Below are 14,504 nucleotides of genomic sequence, written 5' to 3' on the forward strand. Positions count from 1 at the left end.
GCCTTAAACTTTGGCAAATGGTGGAAGATCATGTCCACAATGGAGAAAGCAGGCTTATCTTTGCGGTACAACACCGGGAAGAAACTTGGAGTTCATGAGTTCAACCCCACCATGGAAAGTCAAAGAAAGAACAAAGAAAATTACAGCACAGGAACAGGCACCTTCGGCCCTCCCAGCCTGCGCCGATCCAGATCCTTTATCTAAACCTGTCCCCTATTTTCCAAAGTCTACTTCCCTCTGTTCCCCGCCCATTCATATATCTGTCTAGATGCATCTTAAATGCTGCTATTGTCCCCGCCTCTACCACCTCTGCTGGCAAAGCGTTCCAGGCACCCACCACCCTCTGCGTAAAAAACTTTCCACGCACATCTCCACTAAACTTTCCCCCTCTCACCTTGAAATCGTGACCCCTTGTAATTGACACCCCCACTCTTGGAAAAAGCTTGTTGCTATCCACCCTGTCCATACCTCTCATAATTTTGTAGACCTCAATCAGGTCCCCCCTCAACCTTCATCTTTCCAACGAAAACAATCCTAATCTACTCAACCTTTCTTCATAGCTAGCACCCTCCATACCAGGCAACATCCTGGTGAACCTCCTCTGCACCCTCTCTAAAGCATCCACATCCTTCTGGTAATGTGGCGACCAGAACTGCACGCAGTATTCCAAATGTGGCCTAACCAAAGTCCTGTACAACTGTAATATGACCTGCCGACTCTTGTACTCAATACCCCGTCCGATGAAGGCAAGCATGCTGTATGCCTTCTTGACCACTCTATCAACCTGCGTTGCCACTTTCAGGGTACAATGGACCTGAACTCCCAGATCTCTCTGTACATAAATTTTCCCCAGGACCATATAGTCCGCTCTTGAATTAAATCTTCCAAAATGCATCACCTCGCATTTGCCTGGATTGAACTCCATCTGCCATTTCTCTGCCCAACTCTCTAATCTATCTATAGTTTGCTGTATTCTCTGACAGTCCTCCTCGCTATCTGCAACTCCACCAATCTTAGTATCATCTGGCAGTCATAAAGTTAACTTCAATTAATCTGATAATATATGGGTCACCCCCAGTAAATGGTGATAGAAAGTGTCTTGAAAGCTCAAGTGATTTTATAAATATCCTTATGGGAAGATAACTTGTCACCCCACCAGGCTAATCTCAATTTTGATCGATAATTGTAACATCACTGGTATCAATCACTTGCTGTTCAACACCACTGAGGCTACCCAAATTCATTTACAGCTAATGGAACAAGAAGAATTGTGGGCAGCACGGTAGCACAAGTGGATAGCACTGTGGCTTCACAGCGCCAGGGTCCCAGGTTTGATTCCCGCTGGGTCACTGTCTGTGCGGAGTCTGCACGTTCTCCCCGTGTCTGTGGGGGTTTCCTCCAGGTGCTCCGGTTTCCTCCCACAGTCCAAAGATGTGCAGGCTAGGTGAATTGGCCATGATAAAGTGCCCTGAGTGACCAAAAAGAAGATTAGGAGGGGTTATTGGGTTATGGGGATAGGGTGGAAGTGAGGGCTTAAGTGGGTCGATGCAGACTCGATGGGCCGAATGGCCTCCTTCTGCACTGTATGTTCTATGTTCTTAATTTAGGCCCACTGGTCTGAGCTGGATGTGCACCTAGCACCTGGCACTTTGGCCAGTGGTGTAACCCACTGCCCAGCCTAATTCCAAAAATCACTTCAAATTAATCCATTTGAAACATTCACGTTGTCACATAGCATCAAGAATCCAACTAGGCTGGCCTCTGAAAACAAATGCTGGTTTTTCCACTTACCTTGCTTGTATGGCTCGAACGCAGTGCACAGCTCCTGGGTGGTAGGTACATATGCTCCCCTTCTCAATGTCACACCCATAGTCTGTCTGCATCAGAAATTAGATTTTTTTCAGTCAATCCAGTCTCAAACATACTAAAGTCCCTCGTTTTCAATTTGTACTCCCTCAACAGAATTGAGTCAGTGCCTCTTGGCCATGGGTGGCACAGTGGTTAGCACTGCTGCCTCACAGTGCCAGGGACCCAGGTTTGATGGGGTTTACATGTCCTCCCCATGTCTGCGTGGGTTTCCTCCGGGTGCTCCCATTCCTCCCACAGTCCAAATATGTGCAGGTTAGGTGGATTGGCCATACCAAATTGCCCTTAGTATCCAGGTATGTGCAGCTAAGGTTAGGGAGTTATAGGGATAGGGCAGGATGGGCAGGGGAGTAGACCTGGGTCTGGTGCTCTTTTGGAGAGTTGATGCAGACTTGATAGACCGAATGGTCTCCTTCCGCACTGTGGGGATTCTATGACTCTCTTTACTGGTACAGGCACCACAGAGGGTTGTGAGTCTTTGGAACTGTCTTCCACAGAGAAACAGCACGAGGAGCAGGAGCACGACCTCTAAGGGTCCCTAACCTGCTACCTCGACTCCACTTATCTGCCCACTTCCCGTTCCACTTTATTCCCTGAGAGATCAAAACTACCAGAAGGATGTGGAGGCTTTAGAGAGGGTGCAGAAGAGGTTTACCAGGATGTTGCCTGGTATGGATGGCATTAGCTATGAGGGGAGGTTGGATAAACTTGGTTTGTTCTCACTCTAACAATGGAGGTTGAGGGGTGACCAATAGAAGTCTACAAAATGATGAGGGGCATTGACAGAGTCGACAGTCAGAAGCTTTTTCCTATGGTGGAAGAGTCAATTACTAGGGGACATAGGGTTAAGGTGCGAGGGGTAAAGTTTAGAGGAGATGTGCGAGGGAAGTTTTTTTACAGAGCGTAGTGGGTGCCTGGAACTCGCTGCCAGAGGAGGTGGTGGAAACAGATACGATAGTGACATTTAAGGGGCATCTTGACAAATACATGAATAGGATGGGAATAGAGGGATACGGACCCCGGAAGTGTAGGTTTTAGTTTAGACGGGCAGCATGGTCGGTGCAGGCTTGGAGGGCCGAAGGGCCTGTTCCTGTGCTGTACTTTTCTTCTTTGAATGATTGGAGTTCAGTCAATTAAAACTGCTAATCTTACCAATGCAGTTCACTTGTATCCCTCCTGCTGCTTATCCAGCGAGGGATGCTCTGAAATGTAGTAACTGATGTACCCTGGGGAAATGAGGCAACCACTTAATGTCAAACAGGATTCTCAATAAATGAAATAAGCTGAATTATCTATTTATGGTGGGGGGTTGAGAATCATACACTTAAGCGAGTTGTTTGTCGAGTTGCCTGATAGCTCAGCAGGTGCATGAACCACTTATGGCAATACTGTAATGAAAAATGAAAATCGCTTATCGTCACAAGTAGGCTTCAAATGAAGCTTCTAGGAAAAGCCCGTCGTCGCCACATTCCGGCGCCTGTTCGGGGAGGCCGGTACGGGAGGCTGGTACTGAGCCATTGGCTCTGGAAATCGCTCAGGATCAATCCACAGACTTCGAAGGGGAGTTGATTCTCCAGCCTGGCTGTTAATCACAGTGCCCTTGCAGGGAAATAAAACAGGTTTCCACTCCCACTCACTGCCTGGCAACCCTACCAAAAGGTTTAGGTAATTGGGCACCGGGAAGACAGAGTTAGGTGAGGCTATAATAACCTCCATGGCAGAGCCTAATTTTCCCAATCCAGCTGCCAATGGGCTTTCATTGAAAATGAATGGGGTTCTGTCAGTGAAGCTTGTAGTCTTTCCAACTGTAACAATGTCAGACCTTACATACAAAGGTTGGTCACATGAACAAAGTACCAGAGATTGCTGGCACCCATGAATCAGGCTGGCAGCAATAAAATGCTCTGTGTTGTGGGTAGAACAGTTTTGTCCATTCTTTTTGCATAGGGGGGGGCCACATCTCAAATTTTTTCTCACTCAAGGCACCGATGACCAAGTTTCCAAAAGATAAAAGTTTTGCACAACTTTAAGCATGATTTTTTTTAAAAATTGTGTTATGAAAGGAAACAACTTGCTGAGCAAAAAAAAAACCAAAGTAATAAATAAAGCCGAGTTTTAGAGTGCAATAGGGTGAGTGTGTGTGTGGCCAGCTCACTGTCAGACTCAGGGTGTGCACTCACTTACCCTTAGCCACTGTGAAAGTGGATGAGAGTGCATGATGGTATGTGTGGGTAAGGATGAATGAGAACTCTGATACTGGGAGTGAGCCAGACCTAGACACATTCTGTCCTCACACTCTCAACCGCCCCCCCATCTAATCCTGACTCACACCCGCACACACTCTCTCACCCCCCCCCCCCCCACTACACACACTCTCTAATCTCCTCCGCACTGTATAAACCTGCCCCCCAACACTCTTTCAGCCCCTACAAACTCTCTCCCCCTACACACTCTCACCCCCACACGCTCTATCCCCCATGCTCTTGCATCCCTCCACACTCTCTCACCAACCCCCCCCCCCCCACACTCTCTCAGGCCCCCACAATCTCTCAGCTCCCCCCCCCCCCCCTCCCCCCATACTCCAGCTGCCCTTTGGACAAATCTGGAGCAGAGGAATCAAGGAATTTTAATTTACCAAAGTTCACTAGACTCTGGGGTGGTCCCGGCGGATTGGAAATTGGCAAACGTGACACCTCTGTTAAAAAAAGGAGGTAGGCAGAAAGCGGGTAATTATAGGCCAGTGAGCTTTTAACTTCGATAGTAGGGAAGATGCTGGAATCTATCATCAAGGAAGAAATAGCGAGGCATCTGGATGGAAATTGAAATTGTCCCATTGGGCAGACGCAGCATGGGTTCGTCAAGGGCAGGTCGTGTCTAAATAATTTAGTGGAATTTTTGAGGACACTACCAGTGCGGTAGATAACGGGGAGCCAGTGGATGTGGTAAATCTGGATTTCTAGAAACTTTTGACAAGGTGCCACACAAAAGGTTGCTGCATAAGGTAATGATGCATGGCATTAAGGGTAAAGTAGTAGCATGGGTAGACGATTGGTTAATTAATAGAAAACAAAGAGTGGGGATTAATGGGTGTTTCTCTGGTTGGCAATCAGTAGCTAGTGGTGTCCCTCAAGGATCAGTGTTGGGCCCACAATTGTTCACAATTTACATAGATGATTTGGAGTTAGGGACCAAGTGCAATGTGTCCAAGTTTGCAGACAACACTAAGATGAGTGGTAAAGCAAAAAATGCAGAGGATACTAGAAGTCTGTAGAGGGATTTGGATAGTTTAAGTGAATGGACTGGGGCCTGGCAGATGGAATACAATGTTGACAAACGTGCGGTTATCAATTTTGGTAGGAATAACAGCAAAAGGGATTATTATTTAAATAATAAAATATTAAAACATGCTGCTGTGCAGAGGGACCTGCCTGTCCCAGAGCATGAGTCGCAAAAAGTTGGTTTACAGTGCAACAGATGATTAAGAAGGCGAATGGAGTTTTTTCCTTCATTCCTAGAGGGATCGAATTTAAGACTAGGGCGGCTATGCTGTAATTGTATAAGGTATTACTGAGGCCACACCTGGAGTATTGTGTTCAGTTTTGGTCTCCTTACCTGAAAAAGGACGTACTGGCATTGGAGGGTGTGCAGAGGAGATTCACTAGGTTAATCCCAGAGTTGAGGGGGTTGGATTACGAGGAGAGGTTGAGTAGACTGGGACTCTACTCGTTGGAATTAATAAGAATGTGGGGGTATCTTATAGAAACATATAAAATTATGAAGGGAATAGATAGGATAGATGTGGGGAGGTGGTTTCTACTGGCGGGTGAAAGCAGAACTAGGGGGCATAGCCTCAAAATAAGAGGAAGTAGATTTAGGACTGAGTTTAAGTGGAACTTCTTCATCCAAAGGGTTGTGAATCTATGGAATTCCCTGCCCAGTGAAGCAGTTGAGGCTCCTTCATTAAATGTTTTCAAGATAAAGATAGATAGTTTTTTGAAGAATAAAGGGTTATGGTGTTTGGGTGGGAAAGTGGAGCTGAGTCCACAAAAGATCAGCCATGACCTCATTGAATGGTGGAGCAGGCTCGAAGGGTCAGATGGCCTACTCCTGCTCCTAGTTCTTATGTTCTTATGAATTGGGGGCAGAGGGGTGAACATTTATAAAACAGCCTGTTTTAAATTAAAAACCAATAATTCAGTTTAGTCCCTTCCTCAATGAAATATTGTTCTTACATGAAATCTGCCCGTATCTGCCCTGGATTGTGCCAAGGTACATGGGCAATCTATAATCTCCTGCAGGAAGTCCGGGAGCATCTCTTCAGTTTTATGCCAGGCCAAACATTTTTTGTACGCCCAGGCCGCTGAGTTTTTCCGAAACGTTTCCTCTAGGTGCCAGGCTAGCGCATGGCTCGGACTCCATAACGCTCTGACGTTGCTGAGTCAAAAAAAATACAAAAGGCAAGATGGGTTATTTACTTTATAAATCACTCAAATCCATAGGAACCCAACTGGCAACATCAGGGGAAAAGACCACATACATATATTTCCTCTGAGTCCTTATTCGCCATGGTGTGGCAGTCCATAGCCATCATCGGATTGACAAAAGCTGGCTAGCTGCAGAGTAAAACTCCACGTCTCTGACTTATCAATGTGTTCAGCTCAAGTCTCATTATGGAAACACTGGAACACTTCTATCACCTCCACCTATGATCCTCTTGAGTGAGAATGTCGGTCAGTGCAGAAGTGTGGGGAATTTTGTGCCGGAGTCTCGCATCCCAGAGAGAATGAAAAAAATAAGTAACTCGAGGCGAAAGGCAGGTTAGGTCAGTCCTGAAAGGAATGCAAAAACAGGGAATGTTGGAAAAGCCCAGCAGATTTGGCAGCACCTGTAGGGAGAGGAAACAGAGTGAACGTTTAGAGTCCGTATGCCTCTTCTTCAGAGCTAAAGAGAGGGAGAAATGTGCTGGGTATTATACTGTATAAGAGAGGGTGGAACAGCAAGAACAGAGTAGCAGGTCAATGATTGATGGGAGCTGGGAGAGATTGCAACGCAAATGTAGAAATATTTAAGGACAAGTGAGAGATAGCCCAGTGGAGGAGGGGGCGTTTTTGTATTGGGACAAAACATGTTTGGGATATACTAAAAAAGATGGAAAGAAAAGGTCACAGTGTAAACTTGTTCAACTCAAAGTCGAGGCCTGAAGGCTGTAACATATCCTACCGGAGGATGAGATGCTGCTCCTCCAGCTTGCACCAGGCTTCACCAGAGTATTACAGCAGGCCAAAGGTGGCTGACGATACGATCATAGTGGGCCGGATCTTGAATAACGACGAGTCAGAATTCAGGAGGGATATAGAGAACCTAGTGGAGTGGTGCAGCGACAACAATCTATCCCTCAATGCCAACAAAACTAAAGAGCTGGTCATTGACTTCAGGAAGCAAAGTACTGCACACACACCTGTCAGCATCAACGGGGCCGAGGTGGAGATGGTTAGCAGTTTCAAATTCCTAGGGGTACACATCTCCACAAATCTGTCCTGGTCCACCCACATCGATGCTACCATCAAGGAAGCACAACAGCACCTATACTTCCTCAGGAAACTAAGGAAATTCGGCATGTCCGCGTTAGCTCTCACCAACTTTTACAGATGTTACATAGAACGCATCCTATCTGGCTGCATCACAGCCTGCCTGGCATGGCAACTGCTCGGCCCAAGACTGCAAGAAACTTCAGAGAGTTGTGACACTGCCCAGTCCATCACATGAACCTGCCTCCCATCCACTGACTCCATTTATACCTCCCCTTGCTTTGGGGAAAGCGGGCAGCATAATCAAAGTCCCCTCCCACCCAGCATCAAGAGGACTTTCAAACATCATGGGCGGGATTCTCCGCGAACTGGCGTAACGGGCAACTCCGTCGCGAAGAAGTGGCGTGAACCACTCCGGCGTTGGGCCACCCCGAAGGTGCGGAATCCTCCGCATCTTCAGGGGCTAGGCCGGCACTGGAGTGGTTTGCGCCGCACCGGCCGGTGTGAAAGGGGCTGAGTATGCTACCAATAAGCCACAGCAATACCTCACTACAACTGAAATCCTTAATATAATCAGGAAACATACTGTGGAAGGAGGAACAAGCCGCATTTAATCATTGCATCTGAGTCAGGGTTGATTTTAATCTTTATGACTTTGTTTGCTGAGAGTTTAAATTCAACGCAGATAAATAAGAGATAACACGTATCTGCCAAATCACAACGTGTGGGTTTGTGCAATTCTGAAAAATTGGCCTTTCCAAAAGTCCAACGGAACTCGAAGAACAAATCCCATTTTTTCTTTTTACCAGCTCTCTGTATTCTGAGTGTAACAAAGAAATAGAGGGAGAGATGCAGATTCAAACATTGCATTGGATCACCCAGCTCTGGTCAGCATTGCGGGCCCCACCTCTGAAGCAGAATGGGTAAACTATTGCTGGTAATATCTTTTGGCCCATCATGGACACCCCAACCCCCACCTAGTCATAGAGTCATAGGTGTTTACAGCACGGAAACAGGCCCTTCGGCCCAGCTTATCAATACCATTCAGTTTCTATCACTAAGATAATCCCACTTACCACATTTGGCCCACATCCCTCTATACCCACCCTGCCCATGTCTAACCATTTTTTGTATAAATTTAGAGTACCCAATTTTTTTTCCAAGTAAGGGGCAATTTAGTGTGGCCAATCCACCTAACCAGCATATCTTTGGGTTATGGGGTGAAACCCACGTAGACACGGGGAGAATGTGTAAACTCCACATGGACAATGACCCAGGGCTGGGTATTGAACCTTAGATGTCAGTGCCATTGTCCCAGTGCTAACCACTGTGCCACCGTGCTGCCCGTCTAACTTTTTTAAAGGAAAAAATTGTATCTGCCTTTATCACTGCCTCTGGCAGCTTGTTCCAGATGCTCACCACCCTCTGTGTGAAAATATTTCCCCTCTGGTCTCTTTTGTATCTCTGATCTTCAACTTATGTCCTCTAGTTCTCCACATCTATGTTCTTTAGTTCTAGTCTCCTCTACCTTTAGGAAAAGATGTTGACTATCTACCTTATCTATGCTCTTGATTATTTTATTGACCTCTAAGATCACCCCGAAGCCTCCTACACTCCAGCAGAAAAAGTCCCAACCTATCGAGCCTCTCCTTACAACTGAAGTCCTGGTAGCATCCTCGTAAATCTCTTCTAGTTTAACAATATCCTTCCTGTAATAGGGTGACCAGAGCTGAACACAGTGTTCCATGTGTGGTCTTCCCAATGTTTTGTACAGCTTCAACAAGACGTCCCAACTCCTGTATTCAATATTCTGACCAATAAAACCTAGTATGCTGAATGCCTTCTTCACCACCCTGTCCACCTGCAACTCCACCTTCAAGGAGCTATGAACCTTTAACCCTAGATCTCTTTGTTTTGTAACTCTCCCCAACTCCCTACCATTAACTGAGTAAGTCCTGCCCTGATTTGATCGACCAAAATGTATCACCTCACATTTATCCAAATTAAACTCCATCTGCCATTCATTGGCCCACTGGCTCAATTGGTCAAGATCCTGTCGTAATCTTATATAACCTTCTTCACTATCCACTATGCTACCAATCTTGGTGCCATCAGCAAACTTACTGACAATGTCTCCTACATTCTCATCCAAATCATTTATATATATATAACAACTAACAGTAGACCCAGCACCGATCGCTGAGGCACACCACTGATCACAGGCCTCCAGTTTGAAAAACAACTCTGCAACCACCCTTTGGCTTTGGTCGCCAAGCCAATTTTGCATCCAATTGGCTACCTCACCCTAGATTCCGTGAGATTTAACCTTTTGCAACAACACACCATGCGGTACCTTGTCAAAGGCCTTGTTAAAGTCCATGAACACAGTGTCGACTGCACTGCCCTCATCTACCTTCTTGGTTACCTCTTCAAAAAACTCAATCAAATTCGTAAGACATGACTTTCCCCTTACAAAGCCATACTGACTTTCCATAATTAGCCCTTGCCTGTCAAAATGCCTGTAGACCCTATCCCTCAGAATACCTTCAAACAATTTACCCACTATACAAGTAAGGCTAACCGGTCTGTAGTTCCCAGGCTTATCCCTACAACCCTTCTTAAACAAGGGCGCAACATTTGCTACCCTCCAATCTTCAGACACCACTTCTGTGGCTGTCGATGATTCAAATACCTCAGCTAGGGGGCTGACAATTTCCTCCCTAGCCTCCCACAACATCCTGGGATATATTTCATCAGGTCCTGGGGATTTATCTATCTTGATGCACTCTAATACCTCCAGCACCTCCTTCTCTGTAATATATACATTCCTCCAGACAGGGGATGGTTCAGCACACTGGACTAAATAGCTGGCTTTTAAAGCAGACCAAGGCAGGCAGGCAGCACGGTTCAATTCCCGTACCAGCCTCCCCGAACAGGCGCCGGAATGTGGCGACTAGGGGCTTTTCACAGTAACTTCATTGAAGTCTACTTGTGACAATATTCATTTTCATTTCATTTCATCATTTCATTTTTATTTCCCCAATTTCCCTAACAGTCGTGCTTTTCTCAACAGTAAATACTGAGGAGAAATATTCATTTAGGACCCCTCCCATCGCTTGTGGATCTGCACATCAATGACCTTGTTTATCCTTAAAAGGCCTACCCTCTCCCCAGTCACCCTTTTACCCTTTATGTATTTGTAAAAACTCTTTGCATTTTCCTTTGCCTTATCTGCCAAGACAATCTCATGTCCCCTTTTTGCCCTCCTGATTTCTCTCTTAACTCTACTCCAACCAGCCTTAAAATCTTCAAGAGATCCACTTGATCCCAGCTGCCTGTGCATGTCATATGTCTCCTTCTTCCTTTTGACCATGGCCTCAATATCCCGAGTAATCCAGGGTTCCCTCCGTCTACCAACCTTACCCTTCACTCTAAGAGGAACATGCTCACCCTGAACCCTAGTTAACACCTATTTGAAAGACTCCTACTTATCAGCTGTCCCCTTGCCCGCAAATAGGCACCCCCCAATCAACTTTTGAAAGTTCATGCCTAATACCCTCGAAATATCATTCTCCATAGCTATCTTAAAACTAATGGAATTATGGTCACTGGTCCCAAAGTGATCCCTCACTAACACTTCCGTCACCTGCCCTTCCTTATTCCCCTTAAGGAGGTCAAGATTTGCCCCCTCTCTCGTCAGACCATCCACATATTGAATGAGGAATTCTTCCTGAATACACTCGACAAATTTCTCTCCATCCAAACCCTTAGTGCTATGGCTGTCCACCTCCCCACTGCCTGCAACATCCCCAAGTTGCTGATGTTGATGATGTCCACCATTTGTCATGTGAGGATCACTTTAAGAAAAGTGTGTTTTATCAAATGGCTGCAGTGATGTCATTGTGTGTGTGGGGCTGGGCTGTGATCCTGTCTTTTATTTTTGTTTTGAGCTGGAAGCTGCTTTGTGGCTCTGAGATTTTAGTTTCGTTTTCAGTTGGGAGCTGCATTCAAACAAAGAAGTTGTATTTTGGGTCTCTCTCTCTGCATGCTGAAGAATATCTCTAGACCACTTGATAACTTCAAAGTAATACCTGTTTTCTGTAAGGAATTTAAACCTACTATTTTGTAGGAAAAGGGTGTTTGGCTAATGAATGTTGTTAGGAAAGTTATTAAGGGTTACCCATAGAGTACTGTACTTTTGGGGGGGGGGGGGGTATTTGTGTTGGTAGTTGAGAAGATGTTTATTGTGTGATAATAAAATGTTAACTGGATTCATCGAATAAACATTGTTTTGTTTAAAAATACTTAAGATCTCTGTTGCATCACAGCTGGAAAGTGGGCCCTTGTGCTCCTCATTACCAAAATCTATTAAAGGTTGTGGATCAGGTGAACTCCATGATATACTTTAGTGTTCTCTAAACCCTGACCCATAAAATGTTACATTTGCGCATATTGACGGCTCCCATATTTGAATCCCGAAAGAGGCAAAATTAGGAAACGACTCTGGATTGATAAGGATGGAGAGAATAGCTGAACTACAAAATGGGAAGCAGTCCAATTAGTTGTTTAACTTTATAACACTAGAAATGAGAAACTGCAACATCAGTTTAACATCTGAGCTCCAAATTGAAAATCTACCCCTAGTCTTACCTTACAATCAGATGCCCAAATTCAGATTAATGTACTCACAGTTTCCCAACAGCTTGTTTCTGGTCAGTGAGACGCAGCATTCCAATTTCCCATTCAGAATAAGGTTCTGCAGCTGGTTGAGGGGTGAATTTAAAAATCCCGTTGTTCGTTACAGCTGTTGCAAGTGAGTACAGGTAACTCCATTCTCCTTTCCAGGATTCCGAGTAAGGTGAACCTGATGGAAGAAGTTATCAAATTGTGAGTTACATCGAAAGAAACATAGGCCAGTAACTTACTCAAGAGTGCTCGCCAGGCTTACCTTGGAAGGAATTCCAAAGCCCCTCTCTCGCCCAACCTTCCTCACTCAGGCTGGGTGAGACCCGGCAGCATTGTCATGGAGTAACTGCAATGCACAGAGGTAAGTCACTCCTCCTTTTTACAGCAGTCAGGTGACGTTTACAGGGTCATTTGAGACTGGGGCAGGGCAATGAAACTGGAGGGGCTGCGGGGGGTGGTCGGATGGGAGGGAGTGTCGGTTCGAAGTGGAGGGGGTGGTTCAGCCCAGAGAGGGGCAGGGCTGGGGTCAGACTGGAGAAGTGGAGGAGGCAAAGGCCAGACTGAAGGTGGGGGGGGGGGGGGGGTGGTAGGTCAGAGCGGGGCAGGAGAGGAGATGGTGGGGTGGGTGGGGGGGGGGGGGGGGATTGGACCTCAGGATGGGAGGGGTTGGCCCTCAGGACGGGAGGGGTTGGCTGAACGAAGATGGGATCAGTCCAGGAGGGTACAGGGTCCACCTGGAACGGGTGGGAGGGAATCAGTCGGGGAGCAGGGGATTGGACCAGAGGGGAGCCAAGGAGAATGGGGTCAGTCCGGGAGAGGGGTTTGCAGTCGGACCGGAGGCCGGGCACTGGGGTTGCCAACTGGGGGGGGGGGGGGGGGGGGGGTGTCGGGGAGGGCGGGGGTGGGGAGGGTTCAGGTTACGTCAGGTCAGGGCACGTGCAGCCGGAATGGGGGATAGGTCGGATCAGGGTGGGGTGGGGATGGTATGGTGGGTCCCCTTGAGGGGTCGTGTGTGTGGGGGTGGGGTGTGGTGTGTGAGGCTGGGTGGTTTTTGAACTAGATACGCTGGAGTTAGAAGTGAATTTTTTCCTCTTACACTTTCAGGGTATCTATCAGGGTAAAACTGGCAGAACCATCCAAATACACAACAGTAAGAGTAAGTTATTCAGTCAATTGAACCTGCTCTGCCATTCAGTGTGATTGTAGCTGATCCTCCATATCAGTGATGTACTTGTGCTCCTAGTGTCCAGAAATCTATCTATTTCCTTCCTAAATACAATCAGTGACCAGTCCTCCACAGCTATATGTAGGAGAGAATTCCGCTCTCTGATTGACGAGGTTTCTCCCCATCTCAGTCCTAAATGGCCAACCCCCCATTCCTCAGAGCCTGACTCCATGTTCTGGACCCTCAGCCAGAGCAAACACCATCCCTGAATCCAGTCTCTTCAGCCTTGTTAGAATTGTATACGTTTCAATGAGATTCCCTCTCATTCTTCAGCAGTCCAGTAAATACAGACCCAGTCGACTCAATCGCTCCTCATAGCACAATCCTGAGCTATTTCCCGTTACCTTAAATTAATATAAATTTGCCCTATAAAGTGTATGTAACGTTTGCCATTCCAAAGCTTGAATTTTTCTAGAACTGAAATTACGATCACTAATACACGATTTATATATGTAACAGCAATCCTCCTGAAAACTGCAGCTCATGGGGGGCGTGGGGGTGGGGGGGGGGGGGGGGGGGGGGGGGGGGGGGGCGTGGTAGAAATCATGTGGTATGAGGGCATCCCACCAACAGTAGTTAAGTGGCGGGATTGGTCATTCCTCAGGAAGTTCCCATGATCAAGCTGGGGGATGCCTCCACACCCATACTCAAAGTCAAAACAAAGTGTTTAAACATTCCTCTTTGGCCCTCTTCTGGCCCCCATCACTGGGAGGTCCTGCTGGGCAATTCATTGCCATTTCCCACTCAAGCCAATGGTTAAAATTGCAGAGCGGTCCTGGTGGCATCACTTAAAAAGGACACTGCTTGCTTTGGATAGGTTTCCATTCCCTCTGCTCAATTGAGGAGAAGGTTGAAAGGTGATTGGTCGGCTCCTAGCCGCCTGAGAGCAAATGGATAAAATATCATAGAATACCATAGAATTTACAGTGCAGAAATAACCCACTAGAAATCTGAGCACAGGAAACTGACCGAGGATTGGCAATTGCAAATGTCGACCAAAGGAGTGCTGCAATATTTGAAAATTTTAGCTAAAAGAACCACCAGCATTTTCAATCGATTGACCCAGGCACCTATTAAGGATTCAGACATACAAGAGCCAAATGAAGAAGACATTTAGCCGAAAGTTGTGTAGATTAAGAATGCTGGTGTTTGACTGTCAGGTGCCGCAGCTCTTTATGATGTGGCTTCAAGAAACTTTT

At 46.5% G+C, this 14,504-nt stretch overlaps 1 protein-coding gene across 1 annotated transcript in view; it reads right to left on the reverse strand.

The window, feature by feature from the left end:
• Positions 1 to 14,504, reverse strand: part of susd2 (sushi domain containing 2) — a 123,992-nt gene that overhangs the window by 65,981 nt on the left and 43,507 nt on the right. The window contains exons 7-9 of the mRNA XM_038791464.1: positions 12,084 to 12,258; positions 6,099 to 6,300; positions 1,792 to 1,877 (exon numbers count right to left, since the gene is read on the reverse strand). Coding sequence (XP_038647392.1) covers positions 1,792 to 1,877; positions 6,099 to 6,300; positions 12,084 to 12,258 — 463 coding nt within the window. The remainder of the gene's footprint in view (positions 1 to 1,791; positions 1,878 to 6,098; positions 6,301 to 12,083; positions 12,259 to 14,504) is intronic.

Source organism: Scyliorhinus canicula, chromosome 1 (genome assembly GCF_902713615.1).
Source record: "Scyliorhinus canicula chromosome 1, sScyCan1.1, whole genome shotgun sequence".
In the NCBI taxonomy this organism is placed as follows: domain Eukaryota; kingdom Metazoa; phylum Chordata; class Chondrichthyes; order Carcharhiniformes; family Scyliorhinidae; genus Scyliorhinus; species Scyliorhinus canicula.